This window comes from Oryza brachyantha, chromosome 1 (assembly GCF_000231095.2).
Source record: "Oryza brachyantha chromosome 1, ObraRS2, whole genome shotgun sequence".
NCBI lineage: Eukaryota > Viridiplantae > Streptophyta > Magnoliopsida > Poales > Poaceae > Oryza > Oryza brachyantha.
Window position 1 is genome coordinate 6469149 of NC_023163.2, and position 24129 is coordinate 6493277.

Below are 24129 nucleotides of genomic sequence, written 5' to 3' on the forward strand. Positions count from 1 at the left end.
TTATTTGGTGTGCATGGTTAGCAAGACTAGATCTCAGGGTTCGGTGGAAGAGATGGAGGAGATCTCTGAACTGAGAGCTGAACTGGGGGTGATCAAGAAGGATATAGCTGGATTGAAGGATTTGAAAACTGAGGTGAGTGAGATCAAGGGGCTGTTGGTTCGTTTTTGCGAGCAAAAGGATGCTGAGGTGAGGGGAGAAGTACCTCCTGTGATTCATACGGATACTGCAGGTGCTGGAACTAGTGCAGCACATCAGGAGAATGTGATTAGTGGGATTGTGCGTGATGGGGGAGTGGTTCAGGATGCTGATCCCTTGGGTCACTGGTGCCACCAAAATTTCCAGTCGGTAGTCCTGATGCTGATCCACCTCCTGCAACATCTGGAGAAAACAGGGGGGTTAGCTTTGGTTTTTCAAGAGGAGGAGGAATACCACCAGGCCATAATATGGGAAGACCTCCTGGGTTTCAGTTTCAGCATGCTCCTGGGGTACAGATGTTGGATGCTCAAAGGAATGTTTATATTGATCCACGTGGAAGTCATAGTACTTATGCTGAGGCTATTATCAAGGGACCTAGACTGGAAATACCTTTATTCAATGGAGATGATGCTCTGAATTGGCTGAAACAGTGTGAGAAATTCTATGAAGTATCTGGAACTCCACATGATCAATGGGTTAATTTGGCTCTAGCTCATCTGTGTGGAAGAGCTGCAACCTGGTTTAGAGGTGTGGGAATTCCTTGGCAGATGATTTCATGGCCACAGTTGTGTGCAATGATCAGTACTAGGTTCACTGATGCAAATGTGCATGAAGCTGTAGAACTATTGCAAAATGTGAAATAGCATGGCAGCACTGTCAACCAGTACATTGATAGGTTTGAGGAGTGCATGGATTTGGTCAGAAGAGATCACCCTTACCTACAAGAACCATTTCTAACCAGTTGTTTTATCGGGGGCCTCCGGGGAGACATAAAACATGATGTTAGTGGACATAGACCTCAAGGGCTGCTGGAATCCTATTGGTATGCAAAGAATTATGAGAAAGCTGCCTTAGCTAGGAGAAAATTTTCAGCTGGGAGCTATAACAGGAGTAGACCACCTGAAAAACCAAATACTTTTAAGGTGGCAGCAAGGACAGAGCCAACTAGAGACAAAGAAGGGAAGAAGTGTTGGTATTGTAAGGAACCTTGGGATCCAAAACACCAATGCAAGATTAAGAAAGTTGTGTATGCTTTATTAATGGAGCCAACAGAGGATGAAGAAGTAGAAGCTTCCGAGGAAGATGAGAAGGAAGCCGACTACAAATCTGCTCATGGCAGCCCTGCAAAAGATCAGAATCAGGAGAAGGAAGAACTGATGTTGATCTCACATACTGCAATATATGGGACTTCTAGACCTGACACATTTGCTGTGTTGATAAATATACAAGGAAAAAGGGCAGTTGGATTGGTGGATAGTGGAAGCACTGGAACGTTCATGGATCATGATTTTGCACACAAAAGTGGATGTAAGATGGTTCCCAGCGCAGCTAAGAAGGTTACAATAGCTGGAGGGGGAGAGTTGCTCAGTGACTTGCAAGTACCTGAAACTAATTATACTATACAACAAGAGAAATTTTGTAACAAATTCAACTTGATTCCTCTGAAGGGGTATGATGTGATATTGGGAGCTGATTGGATATACCAACACAGTCCAATTGAGTTGGACTTAAAACAAAGAAGTTTGAGCATTACTAAATGTGGTAAGATGATGGTAATCCAGGACTTTACCAAACCTGGGAAACATTGGACAGCTCAGGGAAAAAGTGCTGGAAAATTATGGAGGAAAGGGGAGGTTGGCTGCATGATTCAGATTCATTTAATATCTGAGCAGTCACAAGGGAATTCCAAACAGATGAGCATACCAACAGAAATTGAGAAGTTGTTGCTGAATTTTCCAGAGGTGGTTCAAGAACCAAAAGGGCTTCCACCAAAGAGGGAATGCGATCATTCTATTCACCTAAAAGCAGGAGCTGAACCACCTAATTTGAGGCCATATAGAGTACCTCACTATCAGAAAGAATCCATGGAGAATATTATTTCAGAACTGTTGCAGTCTGAGGAGATTCAGCCCAGTCTAAGCCCATATGCTTCTCCTGCTGTGATGGTCAGAAAGAAAGATGGGTCGTGGAGGTTGTGTGTGGATTACAGACAACTTAATGCTCAAACAATCAAGAACAAATTTCCAATGCCTATCACTGAGGATCTGATTGGGGAACTAAGTGGTGCAGTGGTTTTCACCAAATTGGACCTGAGGTCAGGGTATCACCAAATTAGGATGGATGAAAAGGATATTCCTAAAACTGCCTTTAAAACTCATATGGGTCACTATGAGTACAGGGTCATGCCTTTTGGCCTGACAAATGCTCCAGCCACTTTTCAGGCCCTGATGAATCACGTATTTGCTGAACATCTCAGGAAGTTTGTCATTGTGTTCTTTGATGATATTTTGATATACAGCAAAAACATGTCAGAGCACCTGGAACATCTCAATATAGTACTACAAATCCTGGACAAACAGCAACTCAAAATCAAACTGAAGAAGTGCACGTTTGCCCAGCCAAGTGTAGCCTATCTGGGACATGTAATATCCAGTGAAGGGGTGGCTACTAATCCTGAAAAGATTGCAGAAATTTTGAATTGGCAAGAACCCAAGAATGTAACCGAACTTAGAAGTTTCCTGGGAATGACAGGTTACTACAGGAGGTTTATCAAGGGGTATGGAGTAATATGTAGACCATTGCATGATATGTTGAAGAAGGATGGGTTTCATTGGGGAGAAGAACAAACCCAGGCATTTGAATCATTGAAGACTTGTTTATGTCACAGTCCTGTTCTAACTCTCCCAAATTTCAACGAGCCCTTTACTCTGGAAACTGATGCTAGTGGCAAGGGTATTGGGGCAGTGCTAATACAGAAGGGAAACCCAATAGCTTATTTCAGCAAATCTTTAGGGCCTAAGGCTGCAGCTCAGTCCATTTATGAGAAGGAGTCTATTGCAATTTTAGAAGCACTTAAGCACTGGAGGCATTATATATTGGGAAACCAGTTGATAATCAGGACTGATCAACAAAGTTTGAAGTATATGATGTCACAAAGGTTGACAGAAGGTATTCAACATAAGTTACTCTTGAAACTGTTGGAGTATGATTACACCATTGAGTACAAGAGTGGTAAGGAGAATAGAGTGGCTGATGCTCTGTCCAGGAAACCTGGTATTGCTACTGACAGTAGGGAAGAATGTTAGGCTATCACTTTTGTCAATCTGGACTGGATACATGATTTGGAGGCTAGTTATAATCAGGATGAATTAGCCTTGAAAATCAAAAGTTGGATAGAAACTGGAAACAATCCCGAGGGTAATTACAAGATTGAAGGCCCAATTATAAAATATCAAGGAAGGATTTATGTCGGAGCCACCACTGAACTCAGAACTCAATTGATACACACATTTCATTCATCCAATATTGGGGGACATTCTGGGATGAGAGCTACTTACCACAAGATGAAAAAACTTTTTTTTTGGCCTAAGTTGAAAGGAGGAATTGAAGCTTTCATAAAGGAGTGCCCAGTTTGTCAAATTACCAAGTCTGAAAATATACACATTCCTGGTCTTCTGAATCCTTTGGAAATTCCTGAAATGGCATGGACTCGCATTTCTATGGATTTCATTGAAGGGCTCCCTAAATCAGCAGGTAAAGACACTATACTGGTGGTGGTTGATAGATTAACTAAATATGCTCATTTTATAGCTATGTCTCATCAATTTACTGTGAGTGATGTGGTGGAAGTCTTTATGAAGGAAATTCATAGATTACATGAGGAATACCCATTGCTATAGTAACTGATAGAGAGAGTTTTCACCAGTCAGTTGTTTCAAGAAATTTTTCATGCTTTAAATGTCCAACTGAGACTCAGCACTGCATATCATCCCCAAACTGATGGACAAACAGAAAGAGTGAACCAATGTTTAGAAGCTTATCTTAGGAGCATGACATTCCAGGAGCCCCATAAATGGTATAGTTGGCTATCTTTGGCTGAATGGTGGTACAATACCTCATACCATACATCTATCAACATGACTCCTTTTCGAGCTTTGTATGGGTATCATCCACCACAGATCGGAGAATTTTCTATTCCCTTTAAGGTATCCGCAGAAGCAAGGGTGACTCTGGAGGACAGGGAAGAAATATTGCAAAATCTGAAGGACAGTTTGCATGTGGCTCAACACAGAATGAAGTACTATGCTGATCAAAACAGAACTGAAAGAGAATTACTAGTGGGTGATATGGTATATCTGAAACTGCAGCCGTACAGACAAAATGCTTTTGGGATCAGGGGTTCTTTGAAGCTGAGATCAAAGTTTTATGGCCCTTTCAGAATTCTGGAGAAAATTGGTCAAGTGGCTTATCGATTGCAACTGCCTGATGACTCTGCTATTCACCCTGTTTTTCATGTCAGTCAGTTGAAGAAACATCTAGGACCAAATGCTGTACCACTAGCCAATTTGCCATTAGTGGGTCCAAATGGGGAAATTAAAACCGAACCAGTGGCAGTGTTGCAACGCAAGATGGTGCAAGGCAAGGGGTTGCTGTGATTCAGTGGCTTGTTTTATGGCAGAACCTCACTCCAGCAGACGCCACTTGGGAAGATGCTTCCTTCATCCAGCGTACATTTCCAACTTTTCATCCTTGAGGACAAGTATGGATTCAAGGGGCGGCATATTGTCAGAACCGGGAATGGCAGGGAGAAATGGAGGAGACAAGTCTGAACATTCTGGAGAAAACATTCAGACTTGCTATCTGAAGACACAAGGGGAAGAAAACGATTTGTTCATCTAGCGGCCAGGAAAGAAGCTGCGGGGTGAATTATGAAGATCGGATGGCATCCGTAGAAGGGAATCGCTGTGGTTGTCATCTTTTGTCGGGTAGCTTAGCTCCCATTTTAAATTCAGTAAAAACTTTTACTTTATAGCTGTTGGTGAATTGTAAAACGGTGAAAAAAGACCTGGCTATATATTTGCGTCGATCTGGCAGAATGAGAAAGAAGAAAATTACTCTAATCATTTCGTCTTTAGGAGTAGGAGTAATCTAGGGTTATTTGTTTTGGAGTTCATTTCATCGTGCTCCGATCTTGGTCTTGCGGCGCCCTCAAATTCGTCGATTGTTCATTGCGATTCCTTCACTCCGGGATCTGACAGGCCGCTTCCAACGCCAGTCTGCCGCCGGCCGCCCTCCTTGCCGGACGCTGGCTCGCGGCGCTCGCCCCTCCTCCTGGACAGCACCAGCACGGCAGCACGAGACGCAGGCACGCAGCCGCCAGGCGCCAGCAACCAGCCCCTACCCCACATTAGGGTTTTTTACTTCTATTGGGTCGTGGGCCTTAGCGCGAAATGGGCTGAAGGAAGAAAACTGGCCCAATAAGCCATTTGATTGTCTGTTTGAACTGATATACTTTTTCTTTTTATTCTATTATTCGTAAAAATCTTGGGTATATGTCTGAATACCCTTGAATAATATAGCTAGGCCCGCCCCTGGTCTCTATCTATCTATTATAATATAAAGAAAGCCTGAAAAAGAGGTTTCACGTTCACTCTGGGGACTGAAATTACCACGTTAATCAGAGCAAAAGAAAAAAAATATACGCTATTAGATCATGGTGGGTCCAGATTATAACGGTGTAGATTAATCGGTGAAAAACAAAAAAAAATATTTACCATCAGAGAAAAGAAAAAAATATGCACTATTAGATCATGGTGGATCCAGATTATAACGATGTAGATTAATCGTAGAAAAAGAAAAAAAATATTTACCATTAGATCGTGGTGGGTCTAGAACTCCATATTATAATGGTGTAGATTAATCGGAGAAAAAGAAAAATATTTACGGAAACTTTTTACCTATAGATCATAATGGTTGAGATCGATGGAAATAACTAGATAAGTAATGCTTGGACTTTGCAACGACATGGGAATATAATAAACAAATCCTAACCACATACTGCATGGCCTGACAACTAATTAATATGTTCATATCTTTTTCTACATTAACCTAGAGTGTCAATTTGTTCCGAGGCACGGTACACCGTACACATGCATAACAATACAGGTGATCATGCTAGATGACTGTGATTACGTGTCATGTGTGTGCATGGTGCAGAAGCCTGTGACCGCTTATTAGGTCTTTAAGTTTGTCAAGAGATTAGGATGCTGCCTTGCACAGCCATAATATAAATGATAGAACGTATACACGCTTCAATATATACCAATATTAATTCGAAAGCCGACAACTAGAGGCCATGGTTCCAGTCTTAGCCTAACTGCAGGCAAAATATAGACGTATTCTTTTCACAAGCTGAAGAGGAAAGATAAAAAATTATCTGATTTATTAATATAACTATTTAATAGTGTAAATAATAAAATTAGCTACTACAAGAATAAAAATATATTTGAGAAATATGAGATAATGAACTTTATATATAAACTTTTTACCAAAATACATTGTTTATCAGGTTGGGAATTTTGCGCCCAAAAGTCCAGGAAAAACCGAGTAATCGGTTGAAAAGAATAGAGCGTAGTGTGATGGCCATAGATGATGGTGTAATAGCAGCTACAATGTAAGTTACGGTATATTTTACTTGCTTGCAGCTACAGTAGTGTATTAAATTTTATATCAAGCTATGTATTTTTTAAGTATATTAAAAATTTTATTTCAAACCTTGGTAAAATATATTTACTAATTTATCTAAATATATTTTAATTACAACTTCACATGTTTACATAATTAAATAAAATGAATGGTTAAACACGTAACAAAGTTAACATCGTCGCCTAAACGAATACGTGTGAAAGACACATTGGTTAATGAGTAAAAGTAATGTTCATGCGTAGTGGTGTGTATCTTACATATAATAACGTAACAAGTATTCCCTCTCTATTCTAGTAGACGACGCCACTGATTTTTCCGGTAGAATATTTGTGTTGTTCAAAATTTTTGTTTAAATATATGAAAATGTAAGCTATAATTAAAATAATAGTAAATTCAATCATAATAAAAATATATAATAAAAAGCATAATTTTTAAAATAAAATGAATGAGTAAACGTGTGATAAAAATAAGCGACCGGTAGTTGCTGCCTCCGTTCTATAATATAATATGTTTGACTTTTTTATTATAACGTTTGACCATTCGTCTTATTTAAAAAATTTAGTATAAATATAAAAAATGATAAGTTATGTTTAAAATTCTTTTGATAATAAAGTAAATTACAAACAAAATAAATAATATTTTATAACTTTAGATAGTAAAAAAGTCAAACGTGGGAACGGAGAGAGTATTATAGATACTGGTTACTGCTGAGCTGAGCACTGTTGGATCCAAATCCACCATGGTCAGGCGTTCTTCTTACCTCGAGTGGCGCTGCTAAGCTGGACGGCCCCACCGGATAACGCTAATGCGCGCCAAGCTCGCCGTGCCGGTCGCCGGCGCCGCCCCCTCGCCGCCGCGGCCGTCCTCTGTCTCGCTCCGCCCCAGGCCGCACACCCGGTTGCCCGCCAAACCCGTGCGCGCCCTTCGGAGCGGCGACGGCGGGCCCCCGGGACGCGCCTGGCCGGCCGTCGCCGCCGCGCTCTTCGGCGCCGGGTTCCTCCTCGGCCCGCTCCTCGACGGCATCCACTCCCGCGTCGGCCTCCAGCTCTACCACAGTGGCGCCGTAGATGTCGGCCCCCTCCACACCCACATCCTGGTGACAATTCGTGCATCGATCTTTCTCCGCTTTTCGCCGGAGGTGCTGAACCGTCGTCGCCTGTGCCGGTGCAGGTTCCACCGCTTCTCGGAGCGTTCTACTCCACCGTCGGGATGCTCCAGCTGTTCTTGGACGAGAGGGTGTCGCCGCCGCCGGCCGTATCCAAGGCAACCGGGAGCCCGCAGAAGACGGCGGCGTCGCTAGTGTTCGTCCAATCGTCCCCCCGTCTGTGCGCATCCTGACCACTGGTTTTCCCTGCTGACTAATTTCCGGCCGCCCAGGTTCCTGGCGCTGTTCATCGAGCTGAGCGCGGAGATGTACAGAGCGGGGGTGCCCAGCAACGTGGAGGCGTACGTGCTGTTCGCTGGCGCAGAGCTCGCGTGGCTGCTCCTCGACGGCACCTGGCTCGGCTTCGCCTTCGCCTGCCTCGTCGGCACCGCCTGCCCTCTCGCCGAGATCCCTCTGATCAAGTGCGCATAGCAAGCTCTCAAATCTCTTCGCTTCCACAGCTCCACTAATGGCGTCGCGCGCGCGGCGTGATTGATCTAAAGCAACACCTGTCGCTGCCGATTGCAGATTGTTCGACTGCTGGAGCTACCCCAACGCCGACGTACAGCTTCTTGGCGAGGTAGCACCACGTCTCACTATCTGATTCTGAAGCGATGGCAGCTACTCTGAGGTGACCAACCGCCATGGGAGCTGAGCTGAGCCTGAGCATGGCTGCAGGGGCTCGTGAGCTGGACGACGACGTGCTACTTTGTGTACACGCCGTTCTTGGTGAACCTGGCGAGATGGCTCAAGGCGCAGCTGGTGGTGGGCGGCGGCGACGATGCAGAGGCGGCAGCAGGTCGGTGATGAAAGCGAACAAGATCACATCACAATTCACAAACCATGGCGTCCAACTGAGCTGTTCATGCTCTGCTCAGCCACCGGATGTATCTGCAAGACTCCCGACCGTTGCAGTGGAAATCTAACACCTCACCGGAGAAGAAATCACGCAGATCAGTGTACATAGAAAGACACAGCCAACTGCTGAATCAATTCTTATGGACTATTTGGTTCGGAGGAATTTACGGAGATCAGTAGGTGAACTGCTTTTCGATGTTAATTATATAAAAAATCATGTGTTTCAAAGGAGCTACAAAGAATCTGAATATTTTATCTGAACCTAAGGTTAGGTACCTGGATTAATGGCTAATGACTGCTTTCTCACATTCTCTGCACAATAGTTAGATGCATGCATGGTTTCCAATTGATTTCTTCCAAACAATCAACATATTAGGTTATTCTCAGCCAGAGTTTTATGGACAATAAACAAGGTGACATATAGATATTTTTGATGATGTGGTAACGTATTAATGAAGAGAGATAAAATGAGTTTCATGAAGATGAAACATGTATGCACAGTTACCTAGGCAGCTTATGTCTTGCATGTAATCTAGTAAACAAGAATAGATGAAAACAACAATAGATGAGACTATGCATCGAGAGAGGTATGTTTTATCCTAGTTTAAATATTTTTAAATGACATATCACTCTAGTTAATCGTGTCTATGAAACAACTGTGGTCGATGAACTCCATCATTGACACCTCTGTCTGGCCCTACTTTGTACTTTTACAGCCACACCCTACTAACCCCGTTGATCATCTTGAATGTATGTTGTGTTACTTGTGTAGTTGGTTAGTACTAGAGTATACTAGTACTTAGTCGGCTCCAGTCAAACGGCCACGCTTATGAAAGTACTATCAATGCACTGAATCGCTTGTCATATGAGCTACACTTACGGTGGAGTAATCTGATCTATGCTTACGCATAGAAACCAAAATTTGAAATTTTCTCTAACCTTAAATTTCGAGTTAACTTTGAGATTTTTATCATTGTTTATTTTTTGGTTTTTGTTTGTAGATCACTTAGAACATGTTTATAAAAGTTTTATTTATAAATTATTTTTTGTTTTTGTAAATATGATGTTCGACTTTCTTCCTAAAAAACTAAAAGATGACCCATTAACAGAAATATTGTCTCTGTTCCAAAATTAATCATTTTTAGTTTCTTTAAAAGAGATTAAGTTTGAAAAAATTATAATGTCCCTTAATAAATGAGAAAATGACGAGAGTGGGAGGGTAGGTGAAAATATAATAGGAAAAGTTTTGAATGAGGAGTAATTGATGCGACAATTGCTTATATTTTGTTATATGATTTGAATTAAGAAAAAAAACTTATATTTTAGAACGGAGTAAGTATATTAAGAATATTACAGGAAATAATAGGTGTTTCAAACTGTTATAAAACCATATTCATCATTATAAATTAGTTCTTTTCTGTGTCACGAAATATCCACATACACAAAGACAGGGGTGGACGCGGGATTTAAGAATGGGTATTCAAAATATTAGGGTATAAAAAAAATGTATATCCAAAATCCCAACAATTGGCTTGTATAACATCAAACACTTAGCGATATATATATATATATAATCATACTAACAGGTGTAGCTACTCTGTGCACGTCTATGATGAAAAGTATTTTCATAACTGTTTCTGCTCCCACCCAACAGAAAGTATGGATGCTATTAAATTTCATATGAATGATATAACTACATGTATAGAATTTATACTTTTTGTTGAAAGAGAGAAAAAATATATATAAAGATGTTTTTGTATTTTAGATGTGAATGGAGTAGGTACACCTAGTAGTAGGATAGAGGCTTCATATATATATATATATATATATATATATAAACACAAAATGTCAAAATTGAGCCTAAAGTATATGAAACATGTAAAATGTGAAAATGATTAAAATTCTTACCAGGACAACTTTACTACGCTCCATGCTTTGAAGAAGCTCTTTTCAAAAAAGATTTCAAACCAACGACACTCGACAGGCCCCTTTCTTTCTCTTCACGTTGACAACCGAAAATATAACGGTGTATCGTTAATTACAATACTATAATACTATCACTCAATGTTTAAGATATTTTACAATGTACAAAAATGAGACAATTAATAGTTCATAGCGACATAGTTCATAGTTTCATACTTGTAGAGGCAGCCTAACACCGGTACGTGCAAGTGCGGTGTGTGCATGTATATATATAGAGCGTTTTTTCAAAGATTTGAGAAGGTATATCTATTTTCAATGTCTCAATACTCGTAGATATGCGCCTACAAGTAAAAGATACACGTTAAAAATCAGCGGCTACAAGAAGGTAGCTAGCCTAACACCGACAGCCAACGAGGCGCGAGGCGAAGGACAAGTACATGCAACAACACGTCAACACCCACACAGAGACTAGGGCAACACACGATCGAACACCATGCAACATTGCTCCAGCTTCCTCCACCTGATCCGGCGTCTCGCCGGCGTCCGCCACCACCGCGGTCGGAACACGGCGGCGAAGCCGGCAAGCGGCGATCCTCCTCCTCCGACGTCGTCGCTGCCCCTCGACAGGCTGTATGGACGGACAGTGGTGGTGGACGTGGAGGCGTGGCTGCTGCGGCCGCCGGTGCACGCGTTCACCTACTTCATGGTCGTCGCCGTCGAGGCCGGCGGGTTCCTCCGGGGCCTCCTGCTGCTGCTGCTCTACCCGCTGCTGTGCGCTTTCCTTGGAGACGGCCGCGGCGGCGCGCGGGGGAGGGCCATGGCGACGGTGGCGCTCATCGGGCTGGAGGAGGAGGAGGTGGCCAGGGTGGGCCGGGCGGTGCTGCCCAGGTTCTTCCTGGAGGCGGCCGCCGCCGAGGGGGTGGAGGCGGTGAGGGCGGCGCGGCGGTCGGTGGCCGTGAGCGCGACGTTCCCGAGGGTGATGGTGGAGGCGTTCCTGCGGGAGCACGTCGGCGTGGACGCCGTCGTGGGGCCAGAGCTGAGGTCGGTCGCCGGCGTCGTCGCCGGGCTGGTGGACGAGGGGGACGCCGCGGAGGTGGCCGCCAGGAGGCTCCGGGCGCTGCTCGGCGACGAGACGGAGGAGGGCAAGCAGGGCGGCGCCGCCGCCGTGGGGCTCGTCGGAGAAGGGAGGAGCGGTGGCACGGTGCACCACCTTTTCTCACGTTACTACTGCAAGGTGAGTCTACGTTGTGTTCAACAAGTTCATCCTTTTTTTTTAGTTCCAAATGAGACAAGGGAAAGCTGCACAGTGCACATACATGAATCTTCACTGAAATCCATGTTGTTCATTTATTCATCGAGACATCTATTTTTAAATCTTCTCAAACTTTTAACCCCCTTCCAAAAATTCATCTCGATATGCATGTGTAAACCCATCACCTTAGACCAAGTTTAATACTAAAGTCAACTTATTAACTATAAACTTATATTATAGTTAACATATATAATAGATTGACTATGATTTTTATCTCTTATCTCTTTCTTTTAACTTTGTATTTAATATATTTTTTTGGAGTTGATGTATAGCTGGCTCTTGCATGAGAGCCTACCTCACTTTTTTTCATTACCTCTTTCCTCCACATCAGCTTATAGCCAACTTATAATCTACTATTATACTTACTCTCATAGTGAGAAAGCTATCCCTTGGGTGGATGTCCGCTCATAATTTACATGATACTTAAAATATTATGAAAACTTTTAGAGTTAAATATGTGTTTTTTATCGTAGTTTATTTTTCAATCTTAGATTTTAAATTGTTAATAACAATATATAAAAGTTTTATTCACAAGCTATTTTTCGTTTATTAACATGCCCGTTTCGTTTATTTCTTAAATGAGCCAAAAGATAGGCACCATTAATTATGATCGATACATTAATGACATTAGTTAGCTTTTTTATTCTGGGACATTAATTAGTGTTATTTTTCTAGGAAAATTATTTTATCTACTAACAGTGACCAAATTGGCGTATTACTAAACCACGCTCCCATTAACACTGCTGTAGATATGGGTCCCTTGAGAATACGTCTCCTCAACGATCAATGGTTAACGGCGGTTCTGTGGAGCGGTTTTGCCAGAATAGTTAATAATGAGATCATCATTTTAGGAAATGATGCGGAACTAGTGACATTGATCCGGAAGGGCTCGTAATGCGGCATCTCTTCCACTGCCAGCACCCTTTACCATAACTTCTGCTCGTTGCAAACCCATTGTACGAATAGCATTAGTCTTTGTTATATTTGTTAGGGACATCAGTTAACTACACATTAACTGGATAGTGCAAAAAGCATTATCACCAAATCGAAAGAAAAGTAGCCAACCGTGGAGGCCATCTTTTAAGCAAATTAATGAGGTCGGCATGTGTCGCTTGCTGCATAATCTGTCACCTTTTGTGGTACTAGTGTTCAGGGCAAATCTAAGGGTTTCTTTTCTCTTTGATTCGATGGGTGCAGTCAACAATATGTCAATAATATCCAATTATCTAATTGATTAACACACGTTGTTCATTAATAATAATTACAGAGTGAGACATGCACACAATTAACGTCCTTGCAGGAAACCTTCACTGCGAGTGAGGCTGACAAGCGGCGCCCGCTGCCGCCGGGCAAGTGCGGCGTCGAGCCGCTCGTCTTCCACGACGGCCGCCTCGCCTTCCCGCCGACGCCGTCCGCCGCGCTCGCCATGTACGCTTACCTCCCCTTCGGCGTCGCGCTCGCCGTGTCGCGCGTCGTCGCGCTGTCGCTCCTCCCGTACCGCGTCACGTTCCTCGTGGGCGCGGCCACCGGCGTGCACTACCGCCTCGTCGCCGGCCCCCGCCACCACGCGCCCGACGCGGACGGCGCCGCCGTGGCTGGTGGAGGTGGAGGCGGTGGCGGTGGGAGGCTCTACGTGTGCAACCACCGCACGCTGCTCGACCCGGTCGTGGTGGCGACGGCGCTGGGGAAGCCGGTCACGGCGGTGACGTACAGCCTGAGCCGTGTGTCGGAGATGATCGCGCCGATCCGCACGGCGAGGCTGACGCGAAACCGGGAGAGAGACCGGCGGGACATGGCGGCGCTGCTCGCGCGCGGCGACCTGGTGGTGTGCCCGGAGGGGACGACGTGCCGGGAGGGGTACCTGCTCCGGTTCAGCCCGCTGTTCGCCGAGCTCGGCGCCGACGTGAACCCCGTCGCGCTCGACACCAGCGTCGACATGTTCTACGGCACGTCGACGACGCCGGCGGCCAAGTGGATGGACCCCTTCTACTTCATGATGAACCCGAAGCCGTCGTACCGGGTCGAGTTCCTGCCGCGCGCCGCGGCCGTCGCGGCGGCGGCGGAGGACGGCGACGACCGCCGCTGCAGCAGCATCCGCGTCGCCAACCGGGTGCAGCGCCAGATAGGCGAGGCGCTCGGATTCGAGCTCACAGGGATGACCAGGAAGGACAAGTACATGATGCTCGCCGGCAACGAAGGCGCCGTGGCGGCGGCGGCCATCAAGGCCAAGAAATAGGGTAGTAGATGGCTCATTACACGTGCTAGCTCCGGTCGTCGTCGCCGGCGATGTATCAGTATCACACGGGAAGCAGTTTTTTAGTATATATACAATGTTGTTTGTATGTCATCTAAATAGTCATCAAAAAATATGAAAAATTTAACAAGATAGTTTAATATGAGTTATATCACTCCACCAACATGCAAGTTTAAATTCATCTGCTACAAGTTGTAGCAAAAATAACAAAAACAATTATGAATATGCGTACAGTTAGTTTCAGTTTTATTTGTTTTTTTCTACAACTTGTAGAAATTGAATTTAAACTTGCATGTTTGTGAAGTGATATAACTCATATTAATTTATCTTTTAAAAAAAATTTATATTTTTTGATGATTATTTAGATGACATACAAGTACACGGGTGTAGGTACACCTGTGCTATAAAAACTGTTTCCGTATCACACACAGGTACACACTCAATTGAGCAGCTAGGCATTGCTTGACACAGCTCTCGTGATACTCATAATCGTGTAATTAAGAAAATAAATACGAATATAATTATAAGATTTTATAGTTCATTTTAGCCCGGACTCTGAAAGGGGTTTACTTTGAATGAAAACTGTAACACAATAAGTGCTCTTAATTATCCGAGGATAAAATAAATTAAGCCTCTCCTTAACAAACTTACCAGTTACCATCGTGTCTTCAATTTTATTAATCAACCAACTCTCTCTTCCGATCTCCAATGGCACCAAACCAAACTCAATAGTACAAATTTAGTGAGATTGCAATTTTACTGTTTGCCTCCGTCTCATCAGCATGCGTTAAGAGAGCGCCCTTATATTATATTATTATGTACATGTTATATGTGTCCGTACATAAGTCTTTGGTGCAATTAAAAAACAAAAAGAGTTAATTACCTTTTTACATGATATTTACTAAAACTTCTTTTTTAAAGTCCTTTGATAGCACTATAACTGTAAAAGCATCATTAGGCCATTAGTATATGAGGCTCATCTTTTTTTTTCCATGAAAAAAGTCGGCATATTTACAAGTAAAAAATAATTTATAAATAAAATTTTTATGTATATATTCTTAGTGATATAAAAACCACGACTAAAAATACTATGATGAAAAAAATTAAAAATTTAAATTTTAGTTTATAAGCATACATAAAAGAGAAAAGACGAGGGTGTATATCTCTAATGGCAAGTCAACATTATTAGGCCGCATCAACATTGTTGAGGCCTATTCTTCGTGGTCCATGAGACACCCACCTGCAGATGTAGTCCTCACATATCTACACAGCACTCTATTCAAATTGTACTAATGAAGATCCGTGTAATCAATTAATCAGCGATTGGCATCAGCTTCTCCTTTTTTTTTCCCCCCTTTTGGAATGATATATATCAATTAAGCATCATGTTATTGTCAGTAAGCACGTCAAGGCATGCATGTCACAAATGCATCGACAAGGTCACAATCCGTGTGGATATCATGGGGTTATCACAACGTAACAGCAGATGGCATCCATCTCGGCAGCTAGCATCGATCGCCCATAGTGTTTCAGCCGATCAAAGGCATCATGGGGTTTTCACACACGTAATATAACAGCAGATGGCATGAATTGGCGGCGTTGCAAACAATTAATTCCACCAGTTAAGGATAGTGCCTGCCATTCTGGCATTTTTAACTTTCATTATTTTAGTTTGGGCACTCATATATCTCTGCTATTTTTTAAAAAAAAATGCTAATGGCGTCACCACCAACAACAACAAGTCCTTACTGTTTTGTGAGAAGAAAAAATAATAATAATAGCATGGTGTTAAGATTACCCACGTATCAACCATCCAACTACCAACTTACTATGGGAAGGAAAAAATATATATAGAATGGTAATGGTAGATTAGTTATAATTTTTTTAAATTAAATCGAGTCACAATGCGTGAGTAATTAATTCTACCTCCAATGTCAATTTTACTCACACCCACTCAAAAAATACAATCATATTATGGTAGCATTAAATTATATGTCACGGGTAAATAAATAAGACCAATATCCAAAATCCAAAAATAACGGTATAAGTAAAATAACGTAAGAGAGTAGTTCTATGCTCAGCAAACCACAATTTAAACATAAATCCACGTGTTTTATAAAAAAAAATCTACCGGAGCACTCCGCCGTATATATATAAATTTCGGTGAGGACTATCTAATTTTGCAACATTAGGCAATCATTTTGCAGACGCGTTCAACTTAGGCACAAATTTAACATAAAATTTTGCATAAAAAGAACAGGACCGTTGGTTTCCAATTTGTCAACTTGATTGGAAGTTCAGCAAGCCATAGCAACCGAGATAAATGAAAAAGGCTGGCCAACAGATTGGCAGAAGGATTATCCAGAATCGAAATTATTGCGACACGAACACGGCACACGACAAGATTGCGATGCATTTCTCCAAGGACGACAACGTCCAACGGCATGCGTGCATCTAGATCGGCCTAGTTCATCGGAAGCTACTCTTTACGACAGGTGTTCAGATTTTGACTTTCATATCAAAGTTGTTGATAAAAGCAACCTTCAGATTTTAAGTACAAAAGAAGAATGCAATCAAGAAAAGTGTCATTCCATCGCTACATGCATGTATAGCGTCATTCCATCACTACATGCAGTTATTTATATGGGTATATTTCCTACATGATTTACAACACAGGATAAAAAAGTGAGAAAAAACACATAATACGAGTGGTCAAACATAGATTCAAAAAAGTGAGAAAAAAACATAATACGAGTGGTCAAACATAGATTCAAAAATCTATAGTATGAAATAAAAAAAACCAAAGAAAAAAATATGTACACAAAACATCATAAAAACTATAATAGTACGAAGGCAATCCATGCAATCTACATGTATGGTCTTTTCCCCCTAAGTTCGACCTCATTATAGATGTTATTCGACAAGTTTAAATAAGCTCTATTGCATACAACTCAAGAGTTTAATTAGAATTAAATTAAACTATGCGCCTTTCCCATTGCATATATGTCCCACAAGTAAAAGTAGTTGGTGGAATGTGAAAGGATAACTACCTTGCAATGAATACCGAACTATCATGAAGCTTCACTAGAAAATAAATAAAAATACAACTCAACAGGACCCTTTTTATATAAACTGATCAACTCAAAAGGTCTGATGCAAATTTCAAATAAAATTAGCAACACAACATGAGCATATTTCTATAAAGAAATATCAGTCCAGCAGAAAATGCTTCCAGGAAAAAGGAGTAACCAATATTATGTTAATACTTAATACATTCATAACATCAATTGTTTCATCGATGAAATAGATAAGCAAGAGATACATTATCTAAAGCCATTCATAACATCAATTGTTTCATCGACGAGATAGGTAAGCAAGAGATACATTATCTAAATCCGTTTTGACAGTTTCACATCCCATTGTGATGGTGCTGCAAAAGAATGAGCAACTGGAACGCATTTTACTGCCAATATATGAAATTCCTTACCTGCTGAAACTACATGACAGAGAATAGGCACTAGGCTGCTAAGACAGTAGCACACCATTGACTCAGATTCCTCACAAAGTTGCCCTGAAAATCCGGGAAGTGCTCTTAGCTACTTAAAATGTAAGAGAACATTCCGTCAACATCTGTTTACTGTTAGTAAGATGGATGCTACCAAGTCCATATCTGCTCTGCTTTATGTAGCGAGTCGCAATCCCTTAAACTTTGCCACACTTACCTGGAACACCATATCATGGACTTACCCTTGTATCAGTTTCTCAAACCGCAAAAGAGGCTCTCTCTAAATACAATTAAACAACACAACTTATGGTGAAAAGCTAAAATGAGTGTTTAACTCACCACTAGCCAAAAGCTAATATCGCCCATAGGTCCTCCCAAAATTGTCATGCCTTTCATGCTGAAACTCATCGTATGCAGTATGAGGCCTTGGGGCTGAGTAGCTATCAGTAATATATGGATATGCATTCTTTGAATCGATTGGTGGACCATCAGTAGCAGCAAATTGTGTAGTTCTCTGATCATAGTCTGGATAAGTAGTTTGGGCATAAGAAGTCTGCTGAACTTGCTGGTGCCTTTTAAAGCTTTGTTCAAGAAATTTATCCCACTTCTTTGCTTGCATACTCCTCATGGCTGTCACCCTCTTCATGTGGTTTTCTCTCATTTCTCTTAGTGACTGCATTGAAAATAATGATGACTTCAGGAAATACTAGAAGGTGACTAGTTGGTAGACATTTTCAATACAAAAATCAAAATGTTACAAAGCAACCATGCTGCATGGTACGAAATTGAGCCATAAAACCCTTTACCGTAGAATACATCTAATTCCAAAATAGAAGCCACTGGTAAAGAAATTATCCAAGTATGAAAAGTTGCCCGCTGCATGCTACTACTCCCTCCGTTTCATATTACAAGTCATTTTGGTTTCATCCTAAATCAAACTTCTCTAACTTTGACAAGTTTATAAAAAAATGAACCAACATCTACAACAACAAATTGGTTTTATTAAATCCACCATGTAATAAGTTTTGATAGTGTATAGATTTGTTAGTGTAGATGTTGGTGCATTTATCAATAAACTCAGTCAAAGTTAGATAAGTTTGACCTAGAACAAAACTAAAATGACTTATAACATGAAATAGAGATAGTGCAACTGAATTAAATTAATAGATGGAAATGTTAGTTTTTTATAACATAGAAAGCAACCAAAAGAAACAAATAACTAATCATGGCAAGTATTTTAAGTTGTATTGTCCTGATGTAACCTCAAACGTTTCATGCATATAATAAACAAATTGCTGGAAAATGATGATGGGATCAATATATTTCTTTAACGAACAACTGAGAATCCATGGAGTGCAATCCACGATATTTAGAATAAAAACACAATGAGCCCTCAAATACTATGTGGAATGTTGCTAACTCCAATTTCACTTCACATATTAATCATACAGTTATACTCACTCCATTCTAAAATATAAGGTTTTAACTACAATATATCTGTTTTGGTCATGCATGTAGTACCATTAGATTTGTATTTCAAAATATTTTCATATGATGTTAATTTTGTAGTCATTAATAACATATTATAAAGAAACCAATAATCAAAGAATAATGTTGGAGACAATGTAAAAAGCTAACACACCTTATGTTTTCAAAGTGAGGGAGTAAAACAGAAAAAGAAAAAAAAATGAACAGAGTAAGAATTGGGAGCTTCAGCTGTTCCCAACAGAGGCCGGAAGCGGAAGGGTAAAACAATCCTAAATGCCAAAGTTAAGCAATCATTGGGTCAGAGTTGTGAGCACTCAATTTTCTTAATTTATTTGCAAGTGACAGAACTACTGAAACATATAGTTTTAATACTATACATACTGTGGCTATACCAAATGAGGAAACCTGAAATTTATCGGCTTTCCTGTAAAAGAAATAAAGAATGCAATGCATTTCATCCCTTCTATCATGGACAGATCAAACCACCATATTGATTGAATAAATAAGAGCTCTTTCAGATACCACCAGTGAACATTTCATATTGAAAATAGGTTACCTAACAGAGAAATGATGCGTAATTAAATATGCCAACCAAGTAATTTACCTCCCGATGCTTGTAATTTTCTTCATCCTCTTCTTTGTCATGGACTCTAGCTAACTCCATAGCTTCTCTTCTGAACTCCAGTTCAAGCTCTTCCAAAGTTTGAGGGTAGGAAGGCAGGTCAAACTTAAGGCTTAATCGGGAATCTGTTCCACGTGACTCAGTGCTCCAGGTATTTGGCACACATGTAGCCACATATTGGTTATTCCCATCATTTGATCTAAGGGAATCATCAAGATAGGAGGGTTGACATGGAGATTTTGATTGGGCTGGACGGCCTTTGGTTCCATAGTTGGCAGAAGCTTCAGAAAACGAAGAACATGCAAGATATGCATTTTAGTTCCAGATGACTAAGATAGGATGACTGACAACCTAAATAGACTTTACTGAACACTGAAAGGAGGAACAATGCCAGATACAATACACAAATTGCAGGCCACCCAAGTCATAGATGTCTGGAAAGTCTTTCAATACGGAACTTGTTGTATTCAAGTAAATTTGTCTGATCATAACCAGACACGCATTGAGTCATATTTGAGCACATAAATCTTGAACTTACCTCTAGCTGCAAAAGGAACCAAACAAATTGTACTGTAGCATGTTGATAACCAACAAAATTGGATCAGAGGCATTATTTTTTAGCTCAAATTGTCTAAAATTCCTGGCTTCTAATATTTGCCTGTACAACAATGATAATACCAATATGCTTGAGCGCCCTACCTTGTGGAGATCCTTTTGAAAACTTAGGCATATCATCACGTGAGCGGCCATCTAGTGGCCTTTCGTTATAATATCCTTTACTTTGAGAGTGTGATGCACTTCTTGGACTATGTGACCATCTAGAATCAGTATGTCTGGGGCGAATATCAGTGGTAGTTCGCGGAGGGGATCTCGAACGATCCCGTTTTGGACTGCTTGGAGTATTTTTACCTTTACCCTCCTGAATGATTTTATGAACAGCATCTACACCTTTCGCTAGTATCAACCTATCTTTACCACTGACAAACAAGAACTTCTCATCCATTCTGATTTTACACCCCACGTCCTTCTCAATCTGACTTATTGTCCTCTCAGTGAATAGATCCCTGACTTGTTTATCTCTTGCTGGAACTCTTTCAAAAAAATCTGCATTTCTCCTATTTGCCCCCAGTGTGGATGGACAACCCTGTTCCAAACGGGAAAAATTGTAAGCTGAAGTACAAACTTTTACACTTCTATGGTAGCAAAGTAATGTTAGCATGTTGAGAACGCCTACATGCTTACATTCTTCTAGGCAGTACTGCAAGAATCTATGTATATGTTGATGATAAGCACACATAAAACACTACAGTGTCTCTAATCAATGTCCAGATGTATAGAGGCAGCTTCCAGAGGTACTTTTGAGACAAAATTAGTCCTAGAGATTCAATGTATTTATAGAAATCTCATATTAATAGTGTCACAAAGAACACTACATTCTCAGGAAGAGAATTATGAAACTCAAATAAGAGTTTTAGCAAGATTCAAGAAGAGCATCTCTCTCGAGAGAGAATATTTCTCCTTGAAGGAAAATGATTTCCAGGAAAGTTATCACCCTAAGATTGAGCAGATACTTGAATGAGTACTGCAGGGTTGAAAATCGACCCTAGTAATGCATTATGCATCTATCTCAATCAGCATGAATACCAGTTGTAATTTCTTCAGAGAAAAGACTACCTGAGTAAAATGACCTGATTCTCCACATATTTTACAAATCATTTCTTCCTCCTTTCTCTTCTTCCAGTTCCTTTCTGTAGCTTTAGCTTTAGCCTCCCAGACCTTGGCTTCTCTGCTAGTGAAGTCGGTAGGGACAGCATTGGGATCCGGGGGGTCATCTTCCTCATCTGACTTTTCATGTGTCAGGGGCCTCTTCTCATCATTCACTCTAGGCGTCACGTTATTAGTAGTTGTTGCGACTGGACCACTGTATGCCTTCCCATAAACTTCATTGAATAGTTCATCATCAATTTCAGGACTTGGTTCCCTTGCCATTGGCTGATAATTATCAATTTGATCTAGTATTTCCTACCAAAAGCTGAGGAAAGAGAATGAAGAAGTTATTTACCAAAAGAAAAATGAAATACTTCCAATCCGCATGGATGTTTTCTTATCAAAGTAAACAAATTATAACTGACGTATAAAACATAAACATATTTCCTAGAGGGCATTTGTTTGTCATTCGTTGAAGCATAATTTTATCCCTTAAGTTTAGGATGCATGCACTAGTCAACATCATACAGGACATGATAAAATTGATCACACCATTGGGCTCTACAAGACCTACATTCCCCCCTACAAGCCATGGAACCTCGCATGAAATCCACAGAAAGCAGCCATGACTATCTCTTTCGTCTACGCAGATTTCATGTGCATACCAATAACCGAAATTGCTATATGAAAAAACATTCTGACAGTTTTTCTCCCCACAAACCATCACATCCTTTAGTTTTAACCTTAGCCAATACATGGCAGTGCCCCCAACCCAAGGGCGCGGCGCACTATTCAACCCTTCTAGTACTATCTCTACCCGAGAGCACAGCCACAGATGCACAAACAAATCGAGCCAATACGCCCAGCGTCGCCTCTATCTCCAATACCGCATCCGCGCCGCGCGCGCCCGGCATTGATTCCACCGGGCGGGGCGGGCGGCCACGCATCGACAGGGACGCAACACAACACCCCCAGCAACTGACCTGGGGCGCGCCTTCCGGGAGGAGTGGGGGGGGGGGGGGGGCGGCCACCCGCTGAGGGGCGACCCAGTGTCAAGGGGGAGTGGGGGGCGCTCCGACGATGGGCCCCTCGGCGTTGCCGCCGGCGCCGTACTCGGCGGGCGGGAGAGGAGAGGAGAGGAGGGGAGGGGGAAGCGGTGGAGAGCGGCGCGGCGTTGGTTTGGGTGGGTCAATGGGTCGGTCGGGATGGAGCAGGCTGGCTGACCTAAACGGCTGGGCTGAACCAGATGGCAATGGTTGGGACGTTTTGGGTGGCTCGGCGTCCGCGCCTCCGTGCCCTAGTTTTTCTTTTTTTTTTTTTGCCTTTTTTTTAATCATGCCTTTCCATTTCCTCCTTTTTTTTTCCTCCGTAGAATTAGAATTTTCATGGTTACGTTTATATTATGAAATGATAATGATATGTTTTGTCTCTAGATTGATATGAATGCTGATGATTTTAGACATATATAACACTGGCTAAATATATGTGTTTTTCTATGGATAAAAATGAACTATGTGTATACTAATATTGTTTGGAACAAATTATAGGTGAGATTTTTCAAATATTCACCCGTACATATGACTTTGCATGATATTCGTCCCTATAAATATATGGAATGATATTTTATAAACATTAAAGGATATAAAGTACCAGGAGGTGGGGGCAGATTTAACCACCACCATTATCTTCTTCTTCTCAAAAAGTACACTTATTCATGATTTCATTGATGAATCTTGGTTAGGTGAAAACATATTGTAATATGGAATGTATGGAGTATGCTTCGTGAATAGATTTTCTATATAAAAATTAACATGTTACCTTTATAGATCAAATATTTCGACCTTACAGTTGTTAGTTGAATCATTTGTACCTCGATAATCTAAAGTTCCAAAATCTCGAGGTTTCAAACAGGACCTTACTTATTCACATACAGCTGCTTAGACTGCTTATTTCATGCTCAGAGAAAGCTGAAGACTGGTGTGCCAGCTAAATTGATTCATCCTTGTCCATTTGGACCATTTGGATAATTCCACAAAAGTATGCCCACTTGTTATCCGTTGTACATTAATAGTTGTCACGATAAATACTCTTACGAAAAATGTCACTACTGTTTTCTACGAGGGAGAACTACTTGAGGTCATGTTCTTTTCAAATTATAATTAAAGTGAATTTGAACTTTTACGTTTAAATTATTTTTTCTTGATCTCTCTACTTGTCTTCCTATCATAGAAGGAGGTTTTGTGATGAAAGTGGATAAGAAAACCCTTGAATTAATGCAAAATCAAATTTGAAGAATTTAAATCATCTTTGGATTACATAAAATCGCAGAAATAGATGCCTCGCTCCACTCTCCTTCGCAGAGCATCGACTATACAGGGGATGGCACGAGTGTTCCTAATTTTGATTGGCTGGAGAGATTGACGGTGGATATGGGAATTATAGGTAGTATGGAGCGGATTCGGAATACGATCTTTTTTTTGAACTTATGTTTATAAGCTAAATTTAAATTTAAAATTTAAAATTGATTTTTAGGGTGTTTAGCTAAGTTTATTTTCTAGCATTTGGCTTTTAGATATGCTAAGAATAAGCATATAAAATTTTTATTCATAAATTACTTTTCAATTGTAAATATGT

General features: G+C 41.2%; 4 protein-coding genes across 6 annotated transcripts; 3 read left to right on the forward strand and 1 right to left on the reverse strand.

Annotated features, from left to right (window-relative positions):
• The first annotated feature begins 13 nt into the window (after positions 1-13).
• LOC107303452 lies at positions 14-3282 on the forward strand. The gene is made up of 3 exons (XM_015832562.1): positions 14-541; positions 628-726; positions 841-3282. Exons 1-3 carry the CDS (start codon positions 14-16, stop codon positions 3280-3282), a joined length of 3069 nt encoding a protein of 1022 aa, XP_015688048.1.
• Positions 3283-7418: 4136 nt separating this feature from the next.
• LOC102713864 lies at positions 7419-9009 on the forward strand. Its single transcript, XM_040530010.1, has 5 exons — positions 7419-7778; positions 7853-7983; positions 8060-8248; positions 8355-8406; positions 8505-9009. Exons 1-5 carry the CDS (start codon positions 7488-7490, stop codon positions 8631-8633), a joined length of 792 nt encoding a protein of 263 aa, XP_040385944.1. The 5' UTR covers positions 7419-7487; the 3' UTR covers positions 8634-9009.
• A 2091-nt stretch (positions 9010-11100) lies between these two features.
• Positions 11101-14219, forward strand: LOC121055994 (probable glycerol-3-phosphate acyltransferase 3). The gene is made up of 2 exons (XM_040529565.1): positions 11101-11841; positions 13220-14219. The coding sequence occupies exons 1-2, from the start codon at positions 11101-11103 to the stop codon at positions 14153-14155; spliced, it is 1677 nt and encodes a 558-aa protein (XP_040385499.1). The 3' UTR covers positions 14156-14219.
• Positions 14220-17427: 3208 nt separating this feature from the next.
• Positions 17428-22509, reverse strand: LOC102717837. Of its 3 annotated transcripts, none has more exons than XM_015832861.2 (7): positions 22479-22509; positions 21463-21820; positions 20488-20932; positions 20327-20332; positions 19771-20069; positions 18018-18351; positions 17428-17895 (listed from the first exon to the last, which is right to left on the reverse strand). In XM_015832861.2, exons 2-6 carry the CDS (start codon positions 21775-21777, stop codon positions 18031-18033), a joined length of 1386 nt encoding a protein of 461 aa, XP_015688347.1. In that variant the 5' UTR covers positions 21778-21820; positions 22479-22509; the 3' UTR covers positions 17428-17895; positions 18018-18030. The 3 variants fall into 3 exon arrangements, with proteins under 3 accessions (XP_015688347.1, XP_015688346.1, XP_006643999.1); XM_015832860.2 differs by having other exon boundaries at positions 17428-17744; positions 22479-22502; XM_006643936.3 differs by lacking the exon at positions 20327-20332 and having other exon boundaries at positions 17428-17744; positions 22479-22502.
• Between the last annotated feature and the right edge of the window lie 1620 nt (positions 22510-24129).

Bases quoted from the DNA above. Each gene is read 5' to 3' on its own strand.
- LOC102713864 (XM_040530010.1), top strand. From the start codon at position 7,488: ATGCGCGCCAAGCTCGCCGTGCCGGTCGCCGGCGCCGCCCCCTCGCCG. The intron at 7,779-7,852 runs GTGACAATTCGT...GTGCCGGTGCAG, and splicing joins CCCTCCACACCCACATCCTG to GTTCCACCGCTTCTCGGAGC. The intron at 8,407-8,504 runs GTAGCACCACGT...GCATGGCTGCAG, and splicing joins ACGTACAGCTTCTTGGCGAG to GGGCTCGTGAGCTGGACGAC.
- LOC121055994 (XM_040529565.1), top strand. From the start codon at position 11,101: ATGCAACATTGCTCCAGCTTCCTCCACCTGATCCGGCGTCTCGCCGGC. The intron at 11,842-13,219 runs GTGAGTCTACGT...ACGTCCTTGCAG, and splicing joins TCTCACGTTACTACTGCAAG to GAAACCTTCACTGCGAGTGA.
- LOC102717837 (XM_015832861.2), bottom strand. From the start codon at position 21,777: ATGGCAAGGGAACCAAGTCCTGAAATTGATGATGAACTATTCAATGAA. The intron at 20,933-21,462 runs GTAGTCTTTTCT...CGTTTGGAACAG, and splicing joins AATCAGGTCATTTTACTCAG to GGTTGTCCATCCACACTGGG. The intron at 18,352-19,770 runs GTAAATTACTTG...TTTTCAATGCAG, and splicing joins AAAATTACAAGCATCGGGAG to TCACTAAGAGAAATGAGAGA.
- LOC107303452 (XM_015832562.1), top strand. From the start codon at position 14: ATGGTTAGCAAGACTAGATCTCAGGGTTCGGTGGAAGAGATGGAGGAG. The intron at 542-627 runs GTACTTATGCTG...TGGCTGAAACAG, and splicing joins TGATCCACGTGGAAGTCATA to TGTGAGAAATTCTATGAAGT. The intron at 727-840 runs GTGGGAATTCCT...AATGTGAAATAG, and splicing joins CTGCAACCTGGTTTAGAGGT to CATGGCAGCACTGTCAACCA.